The sequence below is a fragment of the Stigmatopora argus genome, chromosome 16 (genome assembly GCF_051989625.1).
Source record: "Stigmatopora argus isolate UIUO_Sarg chromosome 16, RoL_Sarg_1.0, whole genome shotgun sequence".
NCBI classification, from domain to species: domain Eukaryota; kingdom Metazoa; phylum Chordata; class Actinopteri; order Syngnathiformes; family Syngnathidae; genus Stigmatopora; species Stigmatopora argus.
Genome location: NC_135402.1, coordinates 9,621,219 through 9,636,349, shown reverse-complemented (window position 1 = coordinate 9,636,349; position 15,131 = coordinate 9,621,219). Strand labels below are relative to the sequence as shown.

The window sequence follows — 15,131 nt, the reverse complement described above, 5'->3', positions numbered from 1 at the left end:
CACATCTGGAAGCAGTGCAACCAGCGGGAAAACAATGAAAGGAAGCTAACAGACAATTTGGAATTATTTCATAAGTATTGATGGACAAAATATAATATATGATTCAGATATTTCTTAGGCCAGCAGAGAAGGCCTTGAAGGCCCTGATGGCACACCACTGCCAAAAAGTGAGTTTCACATTTTTTTTGTTTGTTCTAGGGGCCGGCACCGATGCCAATGTTTGGATCATAATTTTCGGTGAGAATGGCGACACGGGGACCTTAGCCTTGAAAGAGTGCAACAGGTCCAACAAGTTCGAGCGCAAGCAGGTGGACACCTTCCGCTTTTCGGAAATCCTGAGCATGGGGGACCTTTCCAAAGTCCGGGTGTGGCACGACAACACAGGTAGGGTCCCGGGAAGAAAGCCACTCGAAGGACCGACTGAGTCGGCGGCGATTGCGCGCAGGTTTGGCGCCGGGGTGGCACTTGGACTACATCGACGTGAAGGACGAGCTGGCGGACGCTACTTTCCGCTTCCCGTGTGACCGCTGGCTCGCCAAAAACGATGGCGATGGGCAGGTCATGAGGGAACTGGCATGCGCTAACAATGAATACCTGGATCTTGACGAGAAAACCAGTAAGAAAAAAAAACATTGTTTTCTTATACGTGATATTGTTACATACTTTTGGTATATTCTCCCAAAGAGTATGAAATCTGCGTCACTACCGGAGACACGGCAGAGGCGGAGACTAAGGAAAATGGATGGATCGTGTTGGAGGGAAGGAAGGGGCGATCAAAGGAGTTCTTAATGGAGAACTCGTCCAAGAAGAGGAGGTTTCTCAGGTCGGTGCTTGGACAATTTTTTCATGCCAGTGTGCCAGTGAACTCTTTCAGTGCCAATCATGTGGCTCTTTTCAATCTTCTGCTGTTAAAGTCCCGCTATCATATGTTTTCAGGTCAAATTAGTATTCGATGATGAATTCAAAAGTCAATTATCAAGACATACAGGTCTATAACTACCGTATTTTCTCGCATATAAGCTGTCCCCATATAAGACGCACCCTGTAAATTGCCTTAAAATTGTTGGATTTTACAATTTCTTGCGTATAAGCCACCCCCTGATTCACAAATTTCATCTCCATATTCATGGTTTTAATAGGGAGTGCAAATGTGTTACTTTGAAGGAAAAATATTAAGAAAAATCAGCACATGTGGTATTTCTGAGATATTGTATGAATCAAAAGTACATTATTAGGGTCAATATCATAAGGAATTATTTCATCCAGTAATGGTTGTTTTCTTACTGCAAAACAGAAAATAACCAACACATAGTAAATGTTAATTTGCTTGCTGCCATCTACTGGCGAAAAAGAGTATAGCAACGCTGTAAGTCTTGTGCGCATATAACCCGTACCCTTGATTCGGTCATCATTGTTTTTAGTTACAAATATGGCTTATATGCGAGAAAATACAGTATTGAAATTCATTCATTCATTCCCTCTCTGAACCGCTTATCCTCACAAGGCTCACAGCGGGTGCTGGAGCCTATCCCAGTGGACTTTGGGCACCAGGCGGGTGGTGACACCGTAAATTGGTGGCAAGGCCAATCGCAGGGCACGAAGAGACGGACAACCATTCACGCTAGGGCCAATTTAGTGTTTAACCAGCCTACCATGCATGTTTTGGAATGTGGGAGGAAACCAGAGTACCTGGAAAAAACCCACACAGGCCAGGGGAGAACATGCAAACTCCACACAGGTGGACTGACCTGGATTCGAACCCAGTACCCCAGAACTGTGAGGCCAACGAGCTAACGACTCATCTGCCTATCCAGTCTGTTTTCTATATCTTCCTCCTCTACCACACTTGAATCAAATGATCAACTAATCAGCAAACTGTCCAGAAGCCTGATAATGATTCTGATGACTTGATCCAGGTGTGTTGGAGGAGGGAGACATGGAAAACAGACTGGATAGAGCCCTCGAGGACTTAAGTTGGGGACCTCTAGTGTAGTACTTCATTTAATTGCGCATTTTGCTTCGATTCCCACCCAGTATATGTGTGTGAGGAACCTATGGCTCATGAGCCACATGTCTCGTGAATCGTATTTGGAAACATCGGCATTGGACTGTTCTTACGGCGTGATAATGTCAGCTTCAGCTTCAGAGTTTCTCCTGAAAAGGATAAATGAGACCAAAGACTGCAAAGCCAAAAACGCTCTGTCTTTTAGGGGAAACGTTGACAGGTTTGAATTCACGTCCAAGAACCTTGGCGACATTGTCAGCATTTGCTTGGGCCACACGTCCAAGGACGGAAAAAAAGTCAAGACGGAGCATTACTGGCACGTGGAACAGGTGGTGGTCACCGAACGAGAGCTGGGCAACAAGTAAGTCTTTTTTTAATAAAGCCAGAGAGAAATCTTAATATCAGGAGATTAAAATGAAAATATGATGAACATTAAAACATAGATTCTACTATTACAAGATTCAAATCGTAATATGAGATTGAAGCGTGGAAGTTCAACTTTGAAGTCTGTGTGAGCACAAAAGTGTTCTTCGCATAATTTTAGGCGATTGAAGTCCGATTGGGAGTAAAAAAAAATGTTGTAATGTTACAAGATTGAAGTCGTTTTTGTGTTTTTACGTTACGTTGGTTTCAAGGGGCATCCATTTTTGGCGATGTAAAGTGTGTGTGAGCATAACGTTGCTTTTCGGGTAATATTTGGGTGTCATAAAGTCATAAAATGATGAGATGAAAAATAATAATAATCGGACATAGGCTTTGTCAGCTGCGTATGCCGAAATTGGTAGTGCTTCTCCACAACGTGTGCTTTCCCGGCAAAAGGCCCAAATAAGTGATAATTTCAGACTCGTTGGCGTTCTGCCGTGAGTTTGCCTCACAGATGGCAACAAATAAAAAAAATTAAATGGCTCACTTACCTCCTACAGTCTCCTCACTTACCTTCAGTCAGCCAGTAGGAGGCAGATCACCGCCCAACGTCCTTCATGTTACCTCATCCCGAAGTTATTACACAGAAGGGATTGTGTGTCGTGCTACCGCAAGTTCAGAGTCCTGATGGCTGTGGGAAAAAAACTGTCCTTAAGCCTATTTGTCCGTGTAGCGTCTGCCAGAGGGCAGCAGCTGGAACAGATTGTGACCAGGGTGGTGTGGGTCCCTGACAATGTTCCCGGCTCTGCTGAGGTAACGAGGGCTGGCAATATCTTCCAGTGAGGGCAGAGAGCAGCCGACGAAAAACATTACATTGCTTATTTTTACATTACTCGATTAGGTCAGTGTGAAGAATTAGGTTTTGGAATAATTGAATTTGATTCCTGTTATATTCTTAATATAGGCGACATAGTTTTAAGTTAGAAGATTTACAGCTGATGGCCTTGAGATTTCCCCTGCAAAAACTGTGCAGCTCAAAAAAGGTTGTGATCAGAACAATTTTCACCCCAGGCCTAAAATTTCTAACAAAGATAATATTAGAATACCAAAAATGTAAACACGGGTTGATTTGGTATCACCCTCAGGTACATCTTTCGCTGCAACGCCGCGATCCCGCTGTCGTCGAAGAGGGATGACTTCTTGACCCTGGAGTGCAGCAAGTCCATGGAGAGCTTCGCCAGCAAAGCTCGCGGCTTGACGCCCGTCAAGTACGAGATCATCGTCATCACGGGCGACGAGAAGGGAGCGGGGACCGACGCCGACGTCTCCATCACCGTCTTCGGCTCCAACGGCGACTCGGGCCGGCGCCGGCTGCGCCAGAGGTTTCGCAACCTGTTTGAGCGGCAGCAGACCGACCGTTTTCTGCTGGAGATGCTGGACGTGGGAGAGTTGCGGAAAGTGCGATTGGAGCACGACAATAGCGGCCTTCATCCGGGCTGGCTGCTGGACCGTGTCGAGGTGACCAACACGGCCAACGGCGTCACCACCATTTTCCTGTGCGGCAAGTGGCTGGACACCCAGAGAGCTGACGGTCAGATCGCCAGAGTTCTCTACCCTAAATACTGAACTGAATGATTGCACGGGGTAAGTCTTTTTTTAATTTTATTTTTTTACACCTCACTTCCCTTTGGTGAAGTACTTTATTCAATCCGTTTGTTTACATGTTGAAAAATGTGACAAAGTTTGAACTGCTTACCGTATTGGCTCGAATATAAGACGATCCTGATTATAAGACGACCCTTTATTTTTCAAGACTCGAGTTTGGAAAAAAGACTTTTAGAACACCAAATTCGATTTTTATACAGAAAATAATGACGTACACCTGAAACAAATATATAACAATATATTCGAGAGAGAAAGTGATAGGTTAATTAATAGGTATACTTTAATAAAGGGAGAGACATCGGAGACAATCTAGCGTTAAACTTGCAAGTGAGAATCGATCCTGGCTCGTCCTCGCCACCGGAGCATTCTGAAGAAAGGCATCCTCTTCTGTCCATTTAGTCGCACATAATCAAAACACTTAAGGTTATCTTATTCAAACAATTGCATAAGCTAACCGAATAACACAATTAAGGTAAAAAAAACAACTGCAACAACAATTGCATATCAGGTCAGAAACCAAAAACATCTGCGTAAGAATTTGCACAAGTAATCAGAACAATTTCCATAAAAGGTGAAACGAGCGACACTATTTTAAAACAATATGCGAGTATTTTCGGAAGTTGATTCGATTATCGCCATCTGCCGGAATCCAAGTCAAAGCAATTTAAGAGTCCTTCACAGATCTTCATTGCGAACTCAGATCAACAGTCCTCGGCCCGGGACTGGGTGATCTGTCAGGTCAATAGTCCTCAAAACAATTAAATGTCCTCGGGGCTAGCTGCAGGGGGAGTGTCCTTGTTATACTGAGCTTTCGTCTGCTTATAATGATTAATATTCCACACATTCATATAATGATTAATATTCCACACATACATATAATGATTAATATGCACATATATAATAATATCCCAGAATAACCCCCCAAAAATGCATGTTATTTTGCCTCATTCAATTCATGAAGAAAATGTCCATCACATCTTTATATCTGAACATTTGAATATGTAAACTAAAGCGCAATTAGATTTGAAAATGGTTTTTGAAATGAAAATGAACCAATCTACTGTGATGAAACAACAAAATTGCAATAACTGCATTCGCTTTACACATCTAGCACCATCTAGCGTTACAAATGGATATAAGAGTCTAGACCCTGACCCTTTTTCAGTCTTATTGCAAAGCACAAAAAAAATTGTCTTATATTCCGGCCAATACGGTATCTTGAATTTGTTCTGGGCGGGGGGAAAAAAAGCAAATGTGCCATTATTGTAAAGCCCAGTATTTTTCCAGATGAGGGGAAACTCCTTTGGCATGGTTGTTGAGTTTTATAGACACAAAAATAAAGCACTGGAAGAGGACTTTTTAACTTCTGTACATGTAAAACAGGTTAGAAAGAAGATAGTAATGATGATCAGAAAAGTATTAGACAAAAAAATTGAAAGTAATCCTCCTGATAATTCATTTTTAATGGATTTATTTGCTTTATACACAAAGTAAATCCAGTCTTGAAATTATTTTTAACATTTAAATTTGAGATATATTGATTTAACTTGTTTTTGAGGCTTTAAAAACTGCCAGATTCTTACCATTTAATTTATTACCAATAATGAATTGATTCTTAAAATGTTTTTTTTCGAAATATATTTGACGTATTTTTAAAAAAATTGGCATCGTAAAAATGAATCGCTACTTTTTAACATATTATAAATTGATGAATTGATTCTTAAAACGATTTAACATATTTCTATTTGACATGTAGAGATCAAAAACTTTGACTCACTATTTTCACCATTTAATTTATGATAAATTAATGAAATGATTCTTAAAATGACCTAACATATTTCTGTTTAAGATACAGACGCTCCCCTACTTACGAACGCAATTGGTTCCGAGCGATTGTTCATAAGTTGAATTTGTTTGTAAGTTGATTCAGTGCTATATTTTGTATTATAATTTATGTTTAAGGCTGATATAAGTATATTGAAGGTTTATATAAGTGCATTTGTATGTTTAAGGCTTGTATAAGTAACATGCATTGGTTTGCACTGAAAAATTTTTTTTTAATAAAATGGAGAGAATATGTACAGTACTGTAGAGAGAGAGAGAGAGAGAGAGAGAGAGATTTATGTATTAGAAACTGAAACTTTCAGAAGTCACTGTGGTCCAGTGGCAAAGACAATGGGTCAGAACTTCAGGTGGACTCGAGTTCAATTCCACTCTTTGCAATTCTCAAATTGTTTATTGAGGTAATGAAAAGGATAGATATAACTTCCAATCACATCATTTCAGAAGTCACTGTGGTCCAGTGGCAAAGACAATGGGTCAGAACTTCAGGTGGACCCAAGTTCAAATCAGGAATGAATTCAATTCCACTCTTTGCAATTCTAAAATTGTTTATTTAGGTAATGAAAAGAATAGATATAACTTCCAATCACATCATTTCAGAAGTCACTGTGGTCCAGTGGCAATGACAATGGGTCAGAACTTTAGGTGGACTTGAGTTCAATTCCACTCTTTGCAATTCTCAAATTGTTTATTGAGGTAATGAAAAGAATAGATATAACTTCCAATCACATCATTTCAGAAATCACTGTGGTCCAGTGGCAAAGACAATGGGTCAGAACTTCAGGTGGACTCGAGTTCAATTTCACTCTTTGCAATTCTCAAATTTTTTATTGAGGTAATGAAAAGGATAGATATAACTTCCAATCACATCATTTCAGAAGTCACTGTGGTCCAGTGGCAAAGACAAATGGGTCAGAACTTCAGGTGGACTCAAGTTCAAATCAGGAATGAGTTCAATTCCACTCTTTGCAATTCTCAAATTGTTTATTTAGGTGATGAAAAGGATAGATATAACTTCCAATCACATCATTTCAGAAGTCACTGTGGTCCAGTGGCAAAGACAATGGGTCAGAACTTCAGGTGGACTCAAGTTCAAATCAGGAATGAGTTCAATTCCACTCTTTTCAATTCTCAAATTGTTTATTTAGGTAATGAAAAGGATAAATATAACTTCCAATCACATCATTTCAGAAGTCACTGTGGTCCAGTGGCAAAGACAATCGGTCAGAACTTCAGGTGAACTCAGGTTCAAATCAGGAATGAGTTCAATTCCGCTCTTTGCAATTCTCAAATTGTTTATTGAGGTAATGAAAAGGATAAATATAACTTCCAATCACATCATTTCAGAAGTCACTGTGGTCCACTGGCAAAGACAATGGGTCAGAACTTCAAGTTCAAATCTGTAATGAGTTCAATTCCACTCTTTGCAATTCTCAAATTGTTTATTGAGGTAATGAAAAGGATAGATATAACTTCCAATCACATCATTTCAGAAGTCACTGTGGTCCAGTGGCAAAGACAATGGGTCAGAACTTCAGGTGGACTGAAGTTCAAATCAGGAGTGAGTTCAATTCCACTCTTTGCAATTCTCAAATTGTTTATTGAGGTAATGAAAAGGATAGATATAACTTCCAATCACATCATTTCAGAAGTCACTGTGGTCCAGTGGCAAAGACAATGGGTCAGAACTTCAGGTGGACTCAAGTTCAAATCTGTAATGAGTTCAATTCCACTCTTTGCAATTCTCAAATTGTTTATTGAGGTAATGAAAAGGATAGATATAACGTCCAATCACATCATTTCAGAAGTCACTGTGGTCCAGTGGCAAAGACAATGGGTCAGAACTTCAGGTGGACTGAAGTTCAAATCAGGAGTGAGTTCAATTCCACTCTTTGCAATTCTCAAATTGTTTATTGAGGTAATGAAAAGGATAGATATAACTTCCAATCACATCATTTCAGAAGTCACTGTGGTCCAGTGGCAAAGACAATGGGTCAGAACTTCAGGTGGACTCGAGTTCAAATCTGGAACGAGTTCAATTCCACTCTTTGCAATTCTCAAATTGTTTATTGAGGTAATGAAAAGGATAGATATAACTTCCAATCACATCATTTCAGAAGTCACTGTGGTCCAGTGGCAAAGACAATGGGTCAGAACTTCAGGTGTACTCAAGTTCAAATCAGGAGTGAGTTCCATTCCACTCTTTGCAATTCTCAAATTGTTTATTGAGGTAATGAAAAGGATAGATATAAGTTCCAATCACATCATTTCAGAAGTCACTGTGGTCCAGTGGCAAAGTCAATGGGTCAGAACTTCAGGTGGACTCAAGTTCAAATCAGGAATGAATTCAATTCCACTCTTTGCAATTCTAAAATTGTTTATTGAGGTAATTAAAAGAATAGATATAACTTCCAATCACATCATTTCAGAAGTCACTGTGGTCCAGTGGCAAAGACAATGGGTCAGAACTTCAGGTGGACTCAAGTTCAAATCAGGAGTGAGTTCAATTCCGCTCTTTGCAATTCTCAAATTGTTTATTGAGGTAATGAAAAGGATAAATATAACTTCCAATCACATCATTTCAGAAGTCACTGTGGTCCAGTGGCAAAGACAATGGGTCAGAACTTCAAGTTCAAATCTGTAATGAGTTCAATTCCACTCTTTGCAATTCTCAAATTGTTTATTGAGGTAATGAAAAGGATAGATATAACTTCCAATCACATCATTTCAGAAGTCACTGTGGTCCAGTGGCAAAGACAATGGGTCAGAACTTCAGGTGGACTGAAGTTCAAATCAGGAGTGAGTTCAATTCCACTCTTTGCAATTCTCAAATTGTTTATTGAGGTAATGAAAAGGATAGATATAACTTCCAATCACATCATTTCAGAAGTCACTGTGGTCCAGTGGCAAAGACAATGGGTCAGAACTTCAGGTGGACTCAAGTTCTAATCTGTAATGAGTTCAATTCCACTCTTTGCAATTCTCAAATTGTTTATTGAGGTAATGAAAAGGATAGATATAACGTCCAATCACATCATTTCAGAAGTCACTGTGGTCCAGTGGCAAAGACAATGGGTCAGAACTTCAGGTGGACTGAAGTTCAAATCAGGAGTGAGTTCAATTCCACTCTTTGCAATTCTCAAATTGTTTATTGAGGTAATGAAAAGGATAGATATAACTTCCAATCACATCATTTCAGAAGTCACTGTGGTCCAGTGGCAAAGACAATGGGTCAGAACTTCAGGTGGACTCAAGTTCAAATCTGGAATGAGTTCAATTCCACTCTTTGCAATTCTCAAATTGTTTATTGAGGTAATGAAAAGGATAGATATAACTTCCAATCACATCATTTCAGAAGTCACTGTGGTCCAGTGGCAAAGACAATGGGTCAGAACTTCAGGTGTACTCAAGTTCAAATCAGGAGTGAGTTCCATTCCACTCTTTGCAATTCTCAAATTGTTTATTGAGGTAATGAAAAGGATAGATATAAGTTCCAATCACATCATTTCAGAAGTCACTGTGGTCCAGTGGCAAAGTCAATGGGTCAGAACTTCAGGTGGACTCAAGTTCAAATCAGGAATGAGTTCAATTCCACTCTTTGCAATTCTCAAATTGTTTATTGAGGTAATTAAAAGAATAGATATAACTTCCAATCACATCATTTCAGAAGTCACTGTGGTCCAGTGGCAAAGACAATGGGTCAGAACTTCAGGTGGACTCAAGTTCAAATCAGGAGTGAGTTCAATTCCACTCTTTGCAATTCTCAAATTATTTATTGAGGTAATGAAAAGGATAGATATAAGTTCCAATCACATCATTTCAGAAGTCACTGTGGTCCAGTGGCAAAGTCAATGGGTCAGAACTTCAGGTGGACTCAAGTTCAAATCAGGAATGAGTTCAATTCCACTCTTTGCAATTCTCAAATTGTTTATTTAGGTAATGAAAAGGATAAATATAACTTCCAATCATGTATAGGCGGGCCGCCTCGTGGTGTAGTGGGTAAGTCACCTGCCTGCGACGTGGGTGTCGAGGGTTCACGTCCCGGTGTCGCCAGTCAACGACTGTATGGTGTCGGCAGTCGGCCGAAGGCCGACTGTCGAACACCACCAGGAACCCCCCCTCCCAACTGTCTTCCGGTCAGCCGAAGGCTGACCGGAAATATTGTTTTGCTGAAAAAAATGACTAAGTCTTTATTTGAATGAAAAAAGGATTACCCATTTACTGAACTACTAGTGTAGTGATTAGTCAAACGAGAGCGGGATTCGAACCCCATCTCCCACATGGCAGTCAAATCCACTAACTTGAGGTCTGTCTGACCCATTGTCTTTGCCACTGGACCACAGTGACTTCTGAAATGAGATGATTGGAAGTTATATTTATCATTTTCATCACCTCAATAAACAATTTGAGATTTGCAAAGAGTGGACTTGAACTCACTCCAGATTTGAACTTGTGTCCAACTTCAATTTCAACCCATTGTTCTTGCCACTGGACCACAGTGTCTTCTGAAATGATGTGATTGGAAGTTATATTTATCCTTTTAATTACCTCAATAAACAATTTGAGAATTGCAAAGAGTGGAATCAAACTCACTTCTGATTTGAACTTGAGTCCACCTGAAGTTCTGACCCATTGTCTTTGCCACTGCACCACAGTTAAGTTGGAAGTTGTATTTATCCTTTTCACTACCTCAATAAACAAATTGAGAATTGCAACGAGTGGACTTGAACTCACTCCTGATTCCCGCCTCATGTTCTGACCCAATGATTTTGCCAGTGGACCACAGCAACAAATAGAAGGTGAAGAATCAGAAGTCAGATTTATTCTCCGACTCTCTTAGCCTTACTTGCTGTCATTTTTTAAAGAAAAAAAACCTTACTATACTATGTCGTTTTTTAAGAAAAGAAGCCTTACTATACAATATCGTTTATTAAGAAAAAAAGGCTTCCTCTACTATGTCGTTTTTCAAGAAAAAAAGCCATGCTATACTATGTCGTTTTTTAAAGGAAAAAAGCCTTACTATACTATGTCGTTTTTTAAAGGAAAAAAGCCATACTATACTATGTCGTTTTTTAGGGGGGAAAGTCTTCCTCTACTATGTCGTTTTTCAAGAAAAAAAGCCATGCTATACTATGTCGTTTTTTAGGGGGGGAAAGCCATACTATACTATGTCGTTTTTTAGGGGGAAAAGCCATACTATACTATGTCGTTTTTCAAGAAAAAAAGCCATGCTATACTATGTCGTTTTTTAGGGGGGGAAAGCCATACTATACTATGTCGTTTTTTAAGAAAAAAAGCCATACTATACTATGTCGTTTTTTAAAGGAAAAAAGCCATACTATACTATGTCGTTTTTTAAAGGAAAAAAGCCATACTATACTATGTCGTTTTTTAGGGGGAAAAGCCATACTATACTATGTCGTTTTTTAGGGAAAAAGCCTTCCTCTACTATGTCGTTTTTCAAGAAAAAAAGCCATGCTATACTATGTCGTTTTTTTAGGGGGAAAAAGCCATACTATACTATGTCGTTTTTTTTAGGAAAAAAAGCCTTACTATACTATGTCGTTTTTTAAGAAAAAAAGCCTTACTATACATGGTATTTTTTAAACAAAAAAGCCTTACTATACATGGTCATTTTTTAAGAAAAAAGCCTTACTATACATGGTCTTTTTTGTAAATAAAAAGCCTTACTATACTATGTCGTTTTTAAAGACAAAAAAGCCTTACTATACTGTGTCGTTTTTAAAGAAAATAAGCCTTACTATACTATGTCGTCTTTAAAGAAAAAAGCCTATACTATGTTGTTTTTTAAGAAAAAAGCCTTACTATACTATGTCGTTTTTTACGAAAAAAAGCCTTACAATACTATGTCGTTTTTTTAAAGAAAAAAGCCTTACAATACTATGTCATTTTTTAAGAAAAAAAGCCTTAACGAACGCAATTGGTTCCGAGCGATTGTTCATAAGTTGAATTTGTTTGTAAGTTGATTCAGTGCTATATTTTGTATTATAATTTATGTTTAAGGCCGATATAAGTATATTGAAGGTTTATATAAGTGCATTTGTATGTTTAAGGCTTGTATAAGTAACACGCATTGGTTTGTACTGAAAAAAAAAACATTTAATAAAATGGAGAGAATATGTACAGTACTGTAGAGAGAGAGAGAGATTTATGTATTAGAAACTGGCCAAAAGAAGCGACCTAATGACGATTGCACAGTTTTCTTCTTTTTTTCATCATAAATGATGCGGTAGCACTGTATGGCATCATTCAATTGATTTGCAAACTTTGTGCAACGTTCAATATTTGGGTCCTGCTGCTCGATCTTTCTGTTTATAAATGGTACTGACGGTCGAACGATTCAATGCCCGTGAAACGCTCACCACTCTCACGCGCATCAAGCTTCGTTATTATTGCCACTCGTTTCAAATGAAATGGCTTGCCTCTTCCTTGCAACTCCCTCAATAGAAGCCTTTAGCTTTTTACCAACCATATTCAATATTGGATGCATGAGATATTTAATGATACAAATGAAAAAGGTTCTTTGCACACTGGAGATACATTCACGCACTTCCGCATTGCAACGAAGAAGAAGGTAGATGCTGGGTGAGCTGAGCTCTCACAGCGCCAGGCGTCGGTATTAGCGGCGGAAATAAGTACTACTCCGAAAAAGGCGCGAAATACAAAATTGGACTTGTGAACATTTTTGGACTTAAACGCAATTTGCAGACATGTTCGTATGTACCGTTGTTCGTAAGTTGAATGTTCGTAAGTAGGGGAGTGTCTGTATATTTATTTGACAAATTTAGAAATCACGTTTTAATCCTCAGACTTTATCATACCATTAAATTTATTACAGATTGATGAACTTAAAATTATCTAATTTAAAATCCGTAAAAATTAATCACCAGCCCATGTTTTTGTTTTTTTACCATTTATTACAAAAAGAGCACATACAAAAGGATAATATACAAGCCATGAAATAAAAAACAAAAGAAAAGTTTGGGTTTAGCAATGCCACTTTTGAAATCATCGTCATTAGTAGTAAGAATAAATAAGGTACAAAAAATTCCACCACGCGTGAATCTAACACGTATTCGCAATGTGCTCATCCACGTCGCATACACTCGTCACCGTTAATGCGCTATTGCTTTAATATTAATGATAAATAGTTCTATTTTCAGATAAAATATCCTATATTGAAAAACACTGCACAGTCACGGCTGAAACGGCAGATTTGTACACTCACACACCGACCGGATGGTGGCACCCCTTTCACTGGCATTCTTCTTTCGGGAGAAACATTCCCACGCGACGTTTGGATTCAAGCGACATAAAAGAATACCATTTTTTTTTCTCGATACTACTATTTTAAGCCGTTGAATCAGTGCATTGAAACCTGAGAAAACATGCAGTTGTGCTTTAAAAACCTTCCACATAATGTCAAAGGAAACGGAGGGGTGCAATTACCGTATTTTCTCGCATATAAGCCGTATTTGTAACTAAAAAAAAATACTGAATCATTATAGGCGCACAAGAGTTGCTATACTCTTTTTCACCAGTAGATGTGGGCAAATTAACATTTACTATTTGTTGGTTATTTTCAGTTTTGCAGTAAGAAGACAACCATTACTGGATGAATTAATTCCTTATGATATTGACCCTAATAATGTGCTTTTGATTCATACAGAAATACCACGAGCGATGATTTTTCTGAAGATTTTCCTTTCAAAGTAACATTTGTACTCCCGATTAAAACCATGAAAATGGAGCTGAAAATTGGGAATCAGAGAGTGGCTTATATGCGAGAAATTGTAAAATTCAACAATATTAAGCCAATTTTAAGGTAGTAGGAGTGCCTTTTTGTTGGGTAATTATTATCAACAATCCAAAATAATGACCGTCATTTAGTGCTCGCGCAAATTGCTGTTATGAGACAAAATGGCTGGCTTTGTTTTCAATTTGGAGTGTGGCTATTTTACTTTTTTTTGTAATCTCGATTCATGAGATGATTTTTTTCCCCCCAAAGTTTTAACCAAAAAAAGGCTGGTATCGATTCAACGATCGCTGCCAGCCTTCCAGTCACAATGGATTGTATACATCTATTGCCTTCAATAGCAGCCATTGAGTTCATACTTAATATACATTTTGATGTCTATTTTTTTGTTTAAATTTGATTCCAATTCACAAAATGACAAGATTTCAAGTTGCATACTTTGATTTTGGCCATTGGAGAAAAAAGTTTGGACACCCCTGGGTTAAAACTCATGGGAAATAAACTAAAAGCCATTCACTTAGCACGTTTGGGTGGGTATAGGTTACAATATCTCTTTAAAATTAAAATAAAAGCACAGGTTTACCAGTGAAAGGGTTCCCTTATCCAAACAGTGCAAAAACAAAAGAACCAGTCAAGTCCATTGCAGTTTGTCTACTAAATATCATGTCACAGCATTGGCAAGTGTTGCATGGGATGGAATGTCAGCGAGATCCACAGCACCACTAGAGGATAAACAGGTGCAGAGGGGCTTTTAACAGACAGCAGCGCTAATATTAAGATATTTTTTTTGTTTGTTTGTAAATATTCCTTAAGTGTTCTCCCATACAGCTGCATGCAAAGCACTGAAAACATTGCAAAAGATGAGGTAATCGTTTCTTTTCATAGCAGTTTCCGTGTGTGCGCCGAGTAAATAAATAATTCCCTTCAACTAAAATGAAAAAAAAAACAAGTTAAATAGCCACCATATCTACAGTTAGTAATAAATTATGATTGTTAAATACTTAAGGCATCTCAATGGACAACACCCTGTGTAAACTATGAACACTGTCATCACAGGAGGCAGTGTCGACACTGGCAGTGCACAAGACAAAAAGAAACATTTTTAAAATCCAAAATAATACACATAATGGTCAGTCACAGTGCGTAAAGGGCGTCATCACATTTGGATGTAAATGCATTTGCGTGGTTGTTTGTGCACTGTGAGAGAGAGGCTGCCTCCGTCGCACGTCACATTCTACAGTAACACAGCATAGCAACCGGCATAGCGACCATGAAAGGGCGGGGTCTATCACACCGAAAAACACTCACTTCGGAGCCAATAAGAAGCCTGCTCTTGTTCTTCCACTTTAAACAAAAAAATTATTAAAAAATAAACAAAGAACGCCATCCGTCTTAGTAGTTTCAAGCTGCCGGGACGACAAATGCATGCAGTTCTCATTCTGAAGCTCTCCATATACCATGACTACTACTAACTAATAC

General features: G+C 38.6%; 1 protein-coding gene across 1 annotated transcript in view; it reads left to right on the top strand.

Annotated features, from left to right (window-relative positions):
• Positions 1-4,795, top strand: part of loxhd1a (lipoxygenase homology PLAT domains 1a) — a 33,895-nt gene extending 29,100 nt beyond the window's left edge. Inside the window, exons 34-38 of the mRNA XM_077622549.1 lie at positions 199-384; positions 446-616; positions 685-823; positions 2,211-2,366; positions 3,514-4,795. Of these exons, the coding sequence (XP_077478675.1) occupies positions 199-384; positions 446-616; positions 685-823; positions 2,211-2,366; positions 3,514-3,994 (1,133 nt within the window). The 3' untranslated portion in view covers positions 3,995-4,795. The remainder of the gene's footprint in view (positions 1-198; positions 385-445; positions 617-684; positions 824-2,210; positions 2,367-3,513) is intronic.
• Positions 4,796-15,131: the final 10,336 nt, after the last annotated feature.